Source organism: Lissotriton helveticus, chromosome 4_1 (assembly GCF_964261635.1).
Source record: "Lissotriton helveticus chromosome 4_1, aLisHel1.1, whole genome shotgun sequence".
NCBI classification, from domain to species: Eukaryota; Metazoa; Chordata; class Amphibia; order Caudata; family Salamandridae; genus Lissotriton; species Lissotriton helveticus.
The window spans coordinates 2,064,316,813-2,064,333,253 of record NC_136063.1 but is presented as its reverse complement, the minus strand read 5'-3'; the positions used below and the strand labels follow the sequence as shown (position 1 = coordinate 2,064,333,253).

The window sequence follows — 16,441 nt, the reverse complement described above, 5'->3', positions numbered from 1 at the left end:
ATAATAGTCGATTCGCTGTTGCACATATACTAGGTCATCATAATCTGCATACAATGCTAGGGCGGCCATAGTCAGCCCCCAACACGAACAACATTTCAACAACTGTAAGTTCATCAGTTGATATTAAAATAGAGAAACATGTTTCCTCAATATTGGTTTATCACATTATCCATTTGAATATCTTTGGCTATAACAAAACACTTACCCCGTAAACGAGCTCTCCCACCATGCCATTCCAAATCTTGGTTTCTGGATCTCGCGTGCCATACTTCCCATCTTCCACAATTGATAACTTGTATTTTATCCTAACGTGCTTTGCTATTTCATAAGCCAGGTCTACGCAGTAGCCTTCGTATCGGTCATTCCCTTCCAACTGTTCGTGGTTTTTCTTTTTCATCACATACGGATTTTCCTTTGATAACAGAAAGTGGAGATCAGAGAAGCCCATTAGTAAAACACACAGATGCAAAATGAGGGAAATTGAAGGTGAGGTTAGCTTTCATTAAAAGGACCCAGCTCTTTCTCTTGTTGTCAGATGTACACGAAATTAGCAGACTTTCAATTCAACATCAAATGTTCCTAGCCATTAGAAAGTGTTGCCTATGTCGTCTGAAATCCTCAGATGAGTCACAAAGCCCCATTAAAGTATATCAAAGTCACAAATTAAATTATTAGCTGAAAGAAGCATTTAGTGCAGCAAATAAGAATATATCATTATGTGAGACTATCAATGCTGTATTGAAATCTGAGCAACTGAGTTCACTTGTAATGGGTTCGCATTCTTTCTAATGAAATAATGTGTGTTCCAGTTACAGTGGGCATTAGGAGTAGTTACCAGGATAGTAGTGACAACAATCGTCCTATTTTCAATCGACGAGGATTCGTTTGTTGGCTGTGGATCCACCGTGGACACAAACCGTTCATACTCATTCCAGTAACCAACCTAAAAAGTAGAGGTAAGTTATACATGGCATATAAATCTTAGGACTTAATGCACTTTTATATTTATATCTATCAGGCATATTTAGTTTTTTATAATTACACTTTATTGCAATTATTCTTCAATATAATTTTCAAAAAGGATATAGTTTTCATCAGTGCTTAATTTGTGCCGGTGGTTTCCTATGCTCGACACCGGCAGTTAATTGTCAGAACTGGCACTAGTGACAGTCCATCACATAATGGCGCTGTCTTTTTAATTTTGAGCTGAAGACAACAAGCGTGTTTAATAAATCGATATACATTGAAAATGAATAATAGCAGCCTCTCATGCTATTATTATAGCTTTATGTGGTCTGAAATAGCCTGAATTGTCACACAAGTTGGATTGCCATGGGTATGTGCTATGTTCATACTGTCATTGGCAGCGCTGGCAAGGTATAGGCAGAGCAGGCTGCAGTGGCCTTCCAAGAAGGGGCTTGGCACTTCATGTTTTACAAATTAAGAACTGTTTTTTATCAAAGCATTTGGTTGCACTTTATTGTGATGGTAAACGAAGTGATACATTATAAAATCACTCTATATTTTCACTATTTCAGGTAATTGTTCAGTGGTGTTAATCCCACCTACCCCAACAGACCACGGCAAAACCTCGGCATTGTACTCAATGCATCACTCACCATGAAACAACAGGTCAACGCGTCACCTCCAGCTGTTTCAACACACTCCGCATCCTCCGCAAGACCTTCAAATGGATCCCCCCGAGTCAAGAAAGACGGTCACCCCCGCACTCATCACCAGCAGACTGGACTATGGAAACGCCCTCTATGCCGGCATTAAGAAATCCCTACTCTGCAGACTCCAGACAATACAGAACACCACCGCCAGACTGATCCTAGACATCCCCGGCACAAACACATCAGCCAACACCTATGGACACTCCACTGGCATCCCTTGGAAAAAAGAGTCACCTTCAAGATCCTCACCCACGCCTACAAATGCCTACACAACAACAGGCCAAAATACCTCAAAGACAGGATCAACTTCCACTTATCCAAAATAAACCTCTGATCCACCAACCTCACTCTGGCTGAAACCCTGGTCATCCACAGAGCCAGAGCAGGCGGAAGATCCTTTGCCCACGTTGCAACCACGACCTGGAACGAGCTACCAGCAGACATTAGGCGCGCCCCCTCCCTGAACACCTTCAGAAAGACCCTCAAGACCTGACTGTCCAGCTAAGCAGATCTTCAACCCCCTCCTCCCCCCCAGTGCCTTGAGAGCCTCATGGGTGAGTAGCACACTTACAATCCCCTGATTGATTGATTGATCATGACCGGACTCAACTACACAACTAAATGTCCAGTTTCACCCTCAACTGTTTTCAAGCTCTAGCAACCACAACCGTAACTCACAGTACAGTTAATAGCCATAGGTTTCTACTTTCCAACTCATACTGCCCCAACAAAAAGGTGTCTTACCTTGTCATAAACAGGTTTCCATGGCACTCAAACAATGTAAACCATCCCCAACATTACCCCCACTTTAAAAAATATTTTTGCTAGAATGACTGACAGCATACATTCACACATAATGGTTTACTGGTAAAAACATGCCTCAACCCTACATCTTATACATATGTGCAACTTGAAACCCATTTATTGCTTTTAAATAAATTCACTGGGTTATAGGATGCACACAATAATCTATTGTGCAGGCACACAGACATACAGAATGTGACTGTGTGCCTGCTTTATGTGAACTGATGAAAAAACAAAAACTGAGAAACCACAATGGAAGAAACAAAATCATGGAAAACCAATTTTAAGAAAAGACAACCTCAAGTGAATACAATTGTACCACACTTCAAAGGAAACATTTGAAATATAAGATAGTTTTAAGGAAGCACAATTAAACTGACAACTGTGGCTGTGGTACCCACAAGCTCATCAAGGAGAACTTATGGATCACTCTTTCCTGGAGTCTTTGGTTGCCTGCAACTACCCGGAGACCAACCAGGCCCTGTTCAATTCTTGGGTTGAAATGTACATGGACATCATTTTCATGGTCTTCATAAAATGGCATATGGTCCACTAGGTGTTCTATAAAATAGTACTATTTTTCCAGAGCAAACTAATCTTCATTGGGGACACACTGATTCTCTTCTGTTCTTCACCTATAAGTGTCTAAGGACAGGAAAGATTATGCATGAAGAAGATCATTTTAATCTCTAGTGCCTCAGCTCTGGATTTCTGGACACTTTGCAACAGGTCCACTGTGAATAACTTAATAAAATAGAGTCCAGAAAGCATATAAACAGCTTTTGACACTCAAAAACTCAGAATACCAGTTTTTGTATTTCTCAAACAAACTGTAAGTGGCAAGAGTCCTGAGGGATGTAAGTAAACCCAGTAAATTCTATAACATTTCATAGAACATGGCTTGGCTTAAGAATGGGCCTAGCACCCAACTATGGGGCTGAGGTGTATGATTGCATCTACCTGTAGTAGACTCTGAGGGACAGTGGGACAAATCTAGTTCCTCCCAAATCACTTCTGGCTGGTGGACATTCTGTACTTCCCCTGGAAAACAGGTTATCCTTCCATAATTTTCCTAGCAGGAATATGCACCAAGGTGAAGGAGATTACCGCAAAATAAAATGTTTATTTTGTCTTATAGTTTCTCATTAATTGGCTTATCCTTTGATTTTGGATTTCACTTTTTGAACTCAAATTTCCCTGGTTTTTGGTCTGCTTAATGGGTGAGTTAAACTATGGAATTTCAGCATTCAAAGGTATATGTTCCGTTTCCTGATACAATGCAGGATCTCACTGGTATATAGTCGATATTGTCCCCCTTTGTATGTGTACTAGAGGAACCTTGTACTCCCTCAATCAAGATTCCTTTGTTTTGGTAACAAATTGAGAAAGTCTGCCAACCACACCCTTTTCTTGGTGGAACTTTGGTGTCAGCTACCATGCAGAATTAATTTTTAGAGCTCCTAGCCAGTCTTCATCAGACAGGCCTGACTCTAAATCAAATGAAATCAGGCACTAAAGTAGTGTTTAATCAAGGTGGGCAGAGGAATCTGTCAGCATTAACCCAGTACTTCAAGTCTTTTACCGACACCATCTGGATGCATGCATTGCATTTATCATTGGATGCATCACCATCAAACATTTCATCTTGAAAAGCCAAATTATCTCTGCAGTAAACTCACCATTGAAGGTGGTTGACATCTCACAGGTAATAGAACAATGCTGGCCCTGAGATCACACCAACAGAAGTAGGCATTATCTGGCTTCACATCCAGATTCTAAAACTCTCCTACAAAAGAGTAAAATCCCTCAGTAAAGCTCTGATTATTGATGCCTTCCACAATGGCCCTGAAAAAGAAAATCTTTCTGGTATAAAAACAGCGCTTTTGCTCTTTAACTACTGTCCTGATTTTTAGTTTAGAACCCTGCTGGTCAATTTTTAGGTTGGCTTGCACACAGTGTTAGCTGCCAGTAAGGATTTGTGTTAGCACAACACACAACATCCAAGGGGCTTTTGGTCAGCCCTTTTAAACTGTTTGCGTGTTTGGTGAGTTCCCTTTAGGCATTGGTTCCTGGATTTTCCATCACATTTTGTTATTGATCCAAGGAATTTCTCAGATTTGTACATTGTCTGAAGTTGTTTCTACTGCTATCAAAATGTCAAAGCCCATTTATGACAACATTATCTCTTTGGTGTAAAATCACCAGAGTAATTGCTCTTTTTAATAGAATCTGTTTAATTACAGTGCAAAATCAAAGCCGACATATCAAATGTGTATAATCCCTGTGCACCTATTTCTGAAGCACTCTTTGAGTACAAATTGCTTAAAGGTGTGAATATTGACGGTATTTGAAACTTGCATTGATTGTTTTTCTGATATTACATCAGGTGCAGAATACATAAACAAATAGAGGAGAATGGCATACAAGCAACTCTCATTTAAATTACTAGAATTTTTCAAATGCACCATCAAATAAGGCAGGCTTCTCCAACAAGTAGCTCATTAGCCACTGGCAGATGTCCAGCTACCTATATGAAGCTCTCCTGTGTGCAACTAAACTTACTAAAATAGAAGCTTTTCATTGGTTGAATATATTTATACCAAAATTCAAGATGAAAAGTGTGCATTTTCAGAACTCATTAGCTGATGTTTCGAGAAAATGGCTGAATTAAAAAAAAATATTTAAAGCAGATATTTTAGTGATAAATCATGAGGCACTGGGGTGATTTAATACTAAAATTATCATCGTGCCAGGGGCAGCTGTGGCTGTTCTGTTTTGCCCACAAAGAGGCAGTTCACTTTAACAAAGCATTTTTAACATTAACACTACTGCTTGCAATCATGCCTGATGAACTGAGGTGATTACTGCTAGTAATCTTGCAAATGACAGCAACGAATGTAATCTTGTGTGATGTTGTCACTGTTACAGACTAAGAATATTAGTAGCTAGGGATAATTTTCATTGATCATATGTAACTATAATTACAGCTAGGATGGAGCCCCCAGCTCTAAGGAGACAAAACAACACATACATTGAAAAAACTTCACGAGCTGCAGTTGAAAAACAAAATACTATCCAAAGAACGAAGTATCATGAACGAGACTTTCCTGGCAACTCGTGGTGACAAAGCCATCAGGTCTAGCTTAGAACTAAAGTGGTTCTTAATTGATTGGTGTGATTCAGTATGGAATAGCTAAATAAATGGCAGATTAGTGAACGTTGCAGTGGGTAAATTGATCTATCTACACACTTGCTCTGTAACTCAATCATGCTTTTATGCAGTAGTTCATCCACTCATTGAGTCATGCTTGTATTCACTCTGTCACCCACCCCACAAGCACACAATCAACACCAATCAATGAAAAGGGAGTCTTAGTTATACCCCAGACATATTGTCTCTTCTTCAATGCTTGTTTTAACGCGTGTGTGCCCCACTTGCTGATTGTAATGCGCATTGCTGAATCTGCAACAAATCTCGCTAAGCCATCATTTGTACCAAAAATGTAATACGCAATTTGAAATATGCTCCATAAATTGAACACTGGTACCTTTCATTCAGGGAAAGGATATGGGAGTGAGCTGTGAGCAGGGCTGGACTGGACTGGGAACCCAAAGCAGCCCTGGCAATTTTGACAGCCCAGCCCAGGTGGGGTGGGGTAGGTACGGGAGTACAAGTGTGAAGCACTGCTACTTTTGTAACTGGGGACCAATATTGAAGCACCACTGCAAAACAAGCCCACTGTCACAAACATGGCCCCCAAAGCTGCAAAACTGGCCCCCACCCTTCCAGCATCCCAGGGAAATCCATGATGCCTGGTATGGCCAGTCCGGCCCTGGCTGTGAGGGCAGAGAGTGGGGAAAGTGCAGTCATAGTGCAAGGTCTCCTTGATGTTCGAGCACCAAAGCATCTAACTTACACGTACCGGATTAACCTTTGACCCTCTATGGCACATATTAAATGCCAACACACAATCTTTGATCCACATGACAGGCCAGTGATTGCGAGGAAACACCCACAAACAAGGCCTGAAGCGATCAGAAACTAAAGGCATAATTAAGGGAAATAGGAAGGCAAGTGTCCTAAATTACAGGGGTTGCAAAACAGCCCATAAGGACTGTAAAAAGCACCTTCCAATAGCTGGTCCTAGCGTCACTGTAGCTGGCCAGTACATCTTTGTTTAGATTTATAGATGATTGACAGTGGTTTTAAAGACTGATCAAAGGATGATATCATATTGATGCATATTCAGGGATGTATGACGGTACGACGCGTACAGTCACAACGCGTCTTTTACAACGCAAGTCGTGACAACGACTTGCGTTGGGGGCGTGGATCGAGAATAGTATCATTTACTATTCTAACACCAGTCCCTGTGGACACTAGGGAAGGTGTTGGAATAGTAAATATACTATTCCTAATCCTGTAGCGCCCTCCAGCGCAAGTCGTGGTTACGACTTGCGTTGTAAAGGACGCGTCGTAACAGCACTGCGTTGAAACGTGTAAAGGATGTTTCCCCATATTCAGGATTGCTGTGCTCCTAAAGTCTATTAAATTACCTACTACCCATTCTGGAAACGATATTATCCAAATATCATCATATCTCATTAATTAAAAGTACATGGTTTTGGCACTTACTTTTCTTGCTTGGGCGGCTTTCATTTCATACACGTCAATCGTATAATTTGTTCTACGCCCATAGGTGTCAAACTGGATATTTCCGGTCATCCCTTGTACTTGCACCTTGAAGGTAAATTAAAATCAATTAAAAATGTAAACATTTATCACCCTAATTAAAGTGCCAGGCTAGACAGATATCACATTCGATTACATGTTCATATGATGCTTGCAATTAATAAAGTCGCTCGACCAGTGAGATTAGCAAATTAAACTACAGTTCAGTGCCTAATCATTAAACTGCAATGATGCACATGAAAATCTCAAAGAAGTTATAGCATGTCACAAAGTTCAGCTACTTAAAAGTTCGACTGGATAAAGGCATTTCTTGTATACCAAAGACAAACATAACATACACTTTTAGGCATATATGGTAAAATACATTTGTCAAACAAAAATGACCTGGTATCTTGGGAATCATAGTTAACGGTTTAGAAAAATAGTGATGGACCTTCCATTTGATGACTCATACAGGACGAGAATCGGAACATTCGAAAATATTGGAAAATTAACACACAAATACACCTGAATGAAATGTGTAACGACAATGAGCCCCACAGTGTTGGAAAAACTTTACTGCAGGTTCATAGAAAATTTACTAGCCAAGGTAATGGGTTAACTTACAGGCGACTCACATTACCAGGCCCCAAAAAGAGGAAAAGGCCATAAGTAATTTGTAGTGGTTGGCAACTTTCTACCACTTGGTTCCTAACACAACATGCAATCATCCACTCTGCTTTATACGGTTTATCATATGCAATATTGTCAAATAATATTTGTGCATCTCACCAATGGACACATGCTATAGAAGTCCGTGCCCACGAAGTGGCCAGGTTTGAGTCAGACGCTGTCCAAATATACACACAGAAAACCAGAGAAGAGCCTGATTCAAATATGGCTGGCTATACAGATGAATGTTGCTATTACACTTTTCGCACAATAACCCGTAAGGTTGATGAGTGGGCTATACAGGGATCCAATAGGAAATTTTGGAGTCAATACTCATACTAATATTAAAGACGGTGGGAGTGCTCTGTGGTGCCGGTGCCACTTTCCCTATTCATTTTAGTGTGGAGCAGTGGCCAGATTGGAAGTAGGTTTTGAAAATATAAGAAACAGTTTTGTTCATGCTTTTGCAGAAGGACTTGCAACATCTGTGAGACGTTGTAATCTAACACAGCTATCTTGGTGTTTACTCTAAAAGCTACAGGAAGATGCCAGTGTAGAGTTTGAGAGAGCTGTGTAACATGTTTAAAGAAAAAGACTTATTTTAGCATTGGAGCTGGTAATTGTTCACACAATTGGGGCCTTTAGTTAGGACAAAATGAAATTTTGAATATTACCAATTTCCTTAGTAGAAAGGGATTAACTTTTATACAGAAGTCAGTTGTTTTTAGTTCTAAGAGATGGAAGCAGTCTTACTGTCAGTACACTTATATATGGCAAAATGGGTGTTTGTTTGAAGATTCTTGCTTTAATTGCCCCAGCCAATCAGGAATTAGAACGTAATATTATCATCTAAAACATGTATGGCCAAGTTTCATCAACTTTTATTTCACATGCCTATCTAACCACAACAAATCATTTGAGAAACGTCTTTGGACTGATGGTTACTGACACATAGTAATGTATGCTATCAGCGTACTACTGCCATGATAGGCCATTGCTTCTAATGATACCCAGTGACCTCACCTAGATGTACATGTGTAGCTAGATAACTACTTTATAAAATGCATTACTAAAAAAGTATAGATCCTTAGGAACTGACAAGTGGTAATCAAAGGCTTGAGTAATCTAGCATAATTAGCTATTCAATTCATATTGTATTTTTTCAAATTGTGTTTCTCTTTTCAGTTCTCCGACAAGAACATTTCACTATCAGACTCATGCATTTGTGGCCCACTACCATGGGGATCTGAAAATACTTTGTTTTTCAAGTTGAGTCGAGTATAACTTTGTTCTATGAATTATTGGTTGGTGGTCCCATTCTCCCTTTAAATAAAGTCTGACAGAAGCATGTAAAGGTAATTCTTGCATCTCATGGATGCCAGAGATGGGCATTCTAAGCTAAGGATATATGGTTTTCGCAAGGCCAAATGACAAGTGGAATCCAACATTCTAATTTTTCTGAAGAAAGAACAGTTCTTTTTTGGCCATTCCTAGGCAGTTGACATTAGTATATCTTAGCAGACATCCAATATGGTTTTTATCTGGGGAGGTCAACAGTGGACCGATGCTTGAATTTGTTTATGATTCTTAACAAGTACCCAGTTGCCCACCCTAGCACCATTTATCTGGCCTTCTTAAACCTGTTCTCCGCCTTTGATCGCACGAATTGAAGTAAGCTATGGGAAACCTTGTTGGATAAAGACATTTTCCTGTTTTTATGAGACCTGCATAGGGACACCAAAGCGGAGGTATGTTACACTGAAGAATGCAAGGTGACCCAGCAGTTTCCAATTCAGAGAGGGGTTCGTCAGGATTGCATATTGGCCCCTTTTTATTTTAATTTATATATAAAAATCCTGCAGAAGATATTAGTGGGTATAAAGCTGGACTTCACCCAGGTGGGACGGCATGGCCTGCCGGTATTATTGCATTCTGATGACGCTGTCCTTACGCCCGGACCGCGAGGGTGCTGCAAACTCTCCATAGCTCCTTCATGACATTTATGGAAGACCGGGACCTGTTGGCCAATGACTCTAATGCATTTTTGATGCAGGTGGGACATAGCTCAAGGAAGTCTTTTAACTTTAAGGTTGAGTCTTTTTTAGTCCCAAAAACCAGTGCATGTTCTTACCAGCGGATTAAGCTGGATTTCAAGTTAAACTGGGGACCATTAGAAAGCAGAAAGCAGGGGGAATTTGTACAGGCTAACACTGCTTTTGCCAACTTTGCCTTTCGTTTGGTCAAAAAAACAATAGAATCACTACTGCAGATTTACAGAGCCAGGTGCATCGCACAGGTGACGTACGGTAGTGAAATCTGGGATTATATCGCTCATGACAAGCTCCAAAGAGTTGAAAATAACTTCCTGGAGGAGGGGCTTCGCGCGCAGCCGAGATGGCCGCGTGAGCACAGGGCTCCCGAGACCCTCGCCGCCTCCCGCATCTATCCTGAATTATATCCTGAATACGAAGATAGGTTTTGATGACGCGGCCCAGCTGATATAATAGCTGCTTTCAGAAATTGATTTGGACTTCGGGTTCCTAAGCTACGACACTTCGAACCTTTGCGGCCTATCCCGTGGAGACACCCGGGCCTCGAGTTGTTACTGTGCCCAGGCAGTACTTCAACAACATCGGCTAGGGGGGTTCAGGCCTCGGCCCGGAGTTGACTTTCGGTTTTGTTTTTGCTAACTGGTATTGCTCTTCCCCGGGACCAACGCTGGGCGCAACTGGATCCCGTGACTTCCACATAGGCCTGGGAACAACAAGTGCGTGGCTGCGGCAATACACTGGCTCAATCTGTCTCTGGTGACCTCGTGGGTGAATTCGGAGGAGCCATTTTGACCAGATCTCAGGCGCCCCTTCGGGGCACACAGCCCACCATGACAGGCAAGCCCGATGGTGAGAAACGGAAAGTCAAGACCGCTTTCCGGGGGGGTGCAACTCAAACAAATGTTATGGATCATTATACTCAACCCAGGGGGTCCCCCGGTGGTACACCCAGAGCCCGGGAGGAGGCAACTGACGGACCTACTGTGTTGGCGGATTTAACACTGCAAGACGTCGTGGGCGCTATTGCTAGTATCAAGACATCCATCGGCCAGCAATACGAGGCTCTGGCCCTGAAGCTTGACACCGTGGCCATTGACGTCAATCTCATCAGAACAGATTTAGCGGAGACTAATGAGAAGGTAAAATCCTTAGACTTGAAGACCTCCAGCCTCACGACGGATATGTCCGACTTGCAGACAGAAGTTCGCAATTTGAGATCCTCCAACGATCTCTTTGCTCGTCGACTGGAGGATTTTGAGGGTCGAGCAAGGCGCAATAATGTACGTATTATTGGGGTCCCTGAAAACTCTGGAACACTGACCACTGATCTCCTTGTCGAAGACCTCATCCTCAATCACCTCACCCCCAAGGGACTGAGTAAATTCTTCGCGGTGGAACGTGCACACAGAGTACCGGGAGGGAAGGCGAAGCCGGGATTCCCCCCGGGGCCGATCATCGCCAGAATTTTTCATTTCAGGGACTGAGACGCCATTTTGCAGGCTTCACGGATGGGCGGCCCTACGCAGTTTGAAAACGCCACGGTGAATTTCTACCCAGACTTTTCCCAATCCGCTCAGAAGCAAAGGATGGGATTTCAGGGGGTGAAGAGGTGACTCAGAGATATGGACTTGAAGTATGCGATGCATTTCCCGGCCCGTTTGCGTGTTGAGTATGATGATCGGACGCTCTTTTTTGATCGCCCCGAGGGGGTGAGTGACTGGCTGGATACGTTGCCTACCCGGCGCGACCGCACGGAACATTCAGGTGGAGCTGAAGGTGGCCTGTTGGAACAAGAATGAGCGATGGAACCCGAGTTCCGGACAATGAGTACAATAGACAACTGCGGTTTGCTGACTTTTATGATCGTATGCTTTGAAATATACACCCGGAGGTGGCGGGGGTGAAAGGGACCCTTTCCTCCTCTGGGTTACTTTGTGTAGATTAGTTCTTGTTAGGGCGACAGGCACACTGCAAGTTGGGGTGGCTTTTGAGTCTACGCAGGGGTGCAGGGTGGGGGGAGTTGTACCGGGGTACTGCTGGGGGGAAGGGGGGAGTGTGTTGGGTGTGTTCCATTCTTTTTCAAGGCAACGGATTGTTTCAATTTTGGACCTGGGTGTTGTGTTCAACATGAGGTGGCAGATCATCTACGGTTGGGATGGGGGGTAGGGGGCTGAGGCTACTATGCTGGAATGTAAATGGTTTGAGGCGGATAGCCGGGGGTTCTTTGCGCTCCCTTGCGCGCTGAGCATTTATTGGTTGTGATTGGGTGTTATTTGAACGAAAAAGACACTCGTTTTTTAAACATTGTTAATATTTTAATCAGGAGCTTTTTTAGCAGCCCCCACCTAGAGCGAGACTCACATCGCTCCAGGGCCCCCCCTCGTGTCCGGCAGCGCCACTGTTGCTAGGCGCCAGGCACCACTAGACAATCTTTAGGCGCCATCTTGGCCTGGGGAAGGATCGCGGGACTGATCTCCGCCCCTCCACCCTCCTCCCTCCTTCTTGGATGGATATAAACAGACTACCTTCCCGTCCGCGCAGCGGGCGGGCGCAGCGGGCGCGCCGGCGGCGCGCCGAAGGCGCGCCAAAGGCAAGCCCGTCTGCGCCCGTCTGCGCCGGACACGGGCCTAGGGCCACCCCCCCTGGCCAGATTGCTCGTGTAAGCACCACAACTTACCCACGCTCCGCGCTGATTGATCTCCGCCCACAAGTTATGGAAAAATGCATAAGGTATAGCCTTGATTCTATATCATCTAAAATTGTACTGGACTGTAATCACTGTCAAATGTCCATTCCCCTATTAAACAAAAGAGCAGGTAGTGAAAACTCGATCCAGATAAACCAAGGGTTCACGATAGCCCTCATTAACGTGCGCTCACTAGCCAAACATAGGCAAGAGGTAGCCGATGTACTCATCGACAGGAACATAGATATAATGTTCCTGACGGAGACCTGGCTGGATAAAGCCTCTGACCCGGACCTTGTAATAGCTGTTCCACAAGGTTTCAAGTCCTATAGGCTAGATAGAATTGGTAAAAGAGGCGGTGGGGTTGCTATAATAGCCCGTGACTCTTTTAAAATTCGTACCACTGCCATTCCTTCAACGGCTTGTGAGGCGCTTCAATTCGACATCTATCTGTCCCCCTCACACAATTTTAAAGGTGTACTACTATATAGAAGACCAGAATCGCGGTCGGAATTCCTCACGGAGATACTCACTTTCCTAGAAACTACAGCCATTGATAAATCTGTGACTCTGTTAGGTGATTTTAATTTCCATTTGGAATGTAGCGAAGATAAGGATACTACTTCATTGCTATCTGAAATGGAGGTTTTTGGTCTAGCTCAGTTGGTGAAAGGACCCACTCATAATGCAGGCCACACCTTAGATGGTATCTTTACCAACCTGGAGAATATACTAGTGACTGATGTCTTACCAATGACTTGGTCCGATCATCACCTGGTATTGGCCACAATATTAATTAATAAAACATCAACGGCCACCTCACCCCCTCCCAAACGAGAATGGTTCAAGGTCTGGAAAGATGTCAATATTCCCAGTTTTAAGGAGGCGTTACAGAACTCTACACCCACATGGGCTATTGATCCAGAAACCGCTATTGAACAATATCACATATGGGTGGGTCAGGCGGCCAATAAACTGGTACCTGAAAAAAGAATGTCCAGGAATAGAAGATCCCCCTCAGCACCATGGTACACTGAGGAGCTTAAAAAACTAAAACAACAATGCAGAAACAAAGAGAGAATTTGGAGGAAACAGTATGATAACGAGGATAAGGTAGTGTACAAGGAATTGTTAATCCAATATAAACTTCTGATTATAGAGACAAAAAAGAAGTTTTACACTGAGCAAATTGAGAGCGCAAAAAACTCGAACAAAAAGCTCTTTGAAATAACTAAACATCTTGCGGGATGCGCCCCAGACCTCAACCCCCCTTGTTCACAAGATTTCTGTGATTCACTGGCGTCATTCTTTTTTAGCAAAGTGAACAACATATTTTCAGCCTTCAACCTAGGTGATAACCAATGCCTTGAGAAAATAAATACTCCATCTCCAAGTAATAATTTTTCTTGTTTTTCTGAGGTCACAGAAGCTCACATTCAGGATATTATCAAAACTATTAAATCTGGATCAACTTTGGATCCCTGCCCTTTAAATACTCTGCGTTCAATAATGGATACGGTCATTCCAGTTATTACCCAAATAAGCAATCTCATGTTCCGCACAGGCACTTTTCCAAACCAGCTAAAAAAAACTCTACTCAAACCCCTCCTGAAAAAACCCGGCTTGGACAAAGCAGAACTCAAAAACTATAGGCCTATAGCGAACTTACCTTTCCTTGCTAAGATAGTTGAAAAAGTCATGAATATTCAACTTACGGAATTCATCGAGCAACACCATCTGCTCGACGAAACACAATTTGGATTCCGCAAATATCATGGAACGGAAACAGCACTCATCAAAGCAGCAGATGACATTCGACTAATCAGAGACCAAGGTGGCACAGCACTGTTGGTGCTCTTAGATTTATCGGCTGCTTTCGACACGGTTGACCATAAGATCCTAGTCAACCGTGTCAAAAAGATGGGTGTGCAAGGCCTAGCAAAAGATCTGCTAGCGTCTTTTTTAGCAGAGAGAACCCAGGCAGTTATACTGGGACAGTTTGAATCCGCTGAGTTATCACTGCCATGTGGGGTACCTCAAGGTTCATCCCTTAGTCCGACACTATTTAATATATATGTGTCGGACCTCGCTAACACCATCAAAGCGCATGGGATGAACCTTACCTCATATGCGGACGATACTCAGCTGATACTGGCTGTCAGAAACGATGGGGAAACAGTGGCGGAAAATTTCAAGACAGGTATGCTGGCCATTGGAAAATGGATGTCGGCAAACTGTCTGAAATTAAATTCTGACAAAACCGAGGTGGTCACATTTGGCCAGCTTAGCCCTAGCTGGTCCCCATCTTGGTGGCCATCATCTTTTGGAGCCGTACCCAAACCAGTCACGAAAGTGAGAAATCTGGGGGTCATCTTCGATGACAAGCTTAATTTCATGGCTCACGCCAATCAGACGGCTTCCACGGCATTCTATAAGTTACGTCTGGTCAGGAAGATCCTTCCTTTCCTCCCTACTAATGTGGGCAAGACACTGGTTAGCGCTTTGGTTCTATCAGCACTGGACTATTGCAATGGCTTGTTTGCAAATGCACAAGTCAGGATAATTAAGAAAATGCAAACAATCCAGAATGCGGCAGCCAGACTTCTCCTTAACATTCCGAAATTTAAGCCAATACAAGAATCTCTGAGGAGTCTCCACTGGCTTCCTGTTAGGAACCGAATTAAATTTAAGACGTTATGTATCGTCTACAAGTCACTACACCATCAAGCACCTCAATTCCTGCGCGACCATCTTGTCCCATACACTCCCACACGAATGCTACGATCAGCAGGACAGAATGACCTGGTAGTGCCACGGACCAGGCTGGTCAACTGGGGAGACAGACGTTTCCTGGTTGCCGCCCCAAGATTGTGGAATACCCTTCCACAAACCATAAGATCAAGTCCAAATTTAATGTCCTTCAGGAAGAAATTGAAAACCTGGCTATTTAACCTCTGAAAATATTCCCAACATCATACAGGAGAGTAATACAATACAGCGCCGAGATGCCTGCGGGCAATTGTTTGCGCTTAATAAATCCTAAAAATAAATAAATAAATAAATTTGGGGGACCGGATAAAGAGGGGGTAGTCTTACAAACGTTGCGACGCCTCTCCCCTGATGTAGTGTTACTGCAAGAGACTCACTTGATTGGAAACGCTTGTTACGCTATGAACAGGCGGGGATATCGTCTCGCTGCACATTCTGGGTTCACCATTAGTTCTAGAGGGGTGGGTATACTGGTCAGGAACTCTCTTCCCCTGGAAATCGATGACATAGTTCTGGATACTAGGGGGCGTTATGTTGCCCTCACTGGTAGGTTGGAGGGAAAAACTATCTCGTTGCTCTCGGTGTACGTCCCACCTGGCTAACAGACCACTACTTTTGCCTATTTGGGACGAGTAGTTTTGGGGCTCCCGAATGGTGTCCTGATACTGGGTGGAGACTTCAACTCAGTCGTCTCCGGGAGGGAGGATCGCTACCCCCCCCAGAGATCTTACGAGAGTGCAGTCTTGGTTGGGTGGTTTCTTGGAAGCACTGGGACTTGTAGACTGTTGGAGATTGATGCATCCAGGACAGACACAGTACACTTTCCATTCCGGTGCACATGGTAGTCTTTCCAGGTTGGACTATGTTTTGATGCCGACTGCCCAGTCCTCGTCAATTGGGGAGATCAGACATCTGGCTCGAGGCATATCGGACCACTCCCCTCTGTGGTTTCAGATAAATATGAATGTGGGTGCTGAGGGAAGGGTGGCCCCGATTAATCCATGGTACCTCCATAACCCTAAAACCCGAACTGAACTGATTAAGTCTTAGGATCTGTACTTTGTTGAGAATGTGGGGTCTGTGTCCTCTCCTGTTTCCCTGTGGGAAGCAT

At 43.4% G+C, this 16,441-nt stretch overlaps 1 protein-coding gene across 3 annotated transcripts in view; it reads right to left on the bottom strand.

Moving 5' to 3' along the window:
* GRIA3 (glutamate ionotropic receptor AMPA type subunit 3) overlaps positions 1-16,441 on the bottom strand; it is a 1,208,798-nt gene that overhangs the window by 350,513 nt on the left and 841,844 nt on the right. For all 3 annotated transcript variants that reach the window (XR_013610694.1, XM_078688743.1, XM_078688742.1), the window contains exons 8-10: positions 7,117-7,221; positions 836-943; positions 206-412 (exon numbers count right to left, since the gene is read on the bottom strand). Coding sequence is in view for 2 of the 3 variants with exons in the window: in XM_078688743.1 (XP_078544869.1) it covers positions 206-412; positions 836-943; positions 7,117-7,221 (420 nt within the window). In the remaining variant the exon portion in view is untranslated. The remainder of the gene's footprint in view (positions 1-205; positions 413-835; positions 944-7,116; positions 7,222-16,441) is intronic.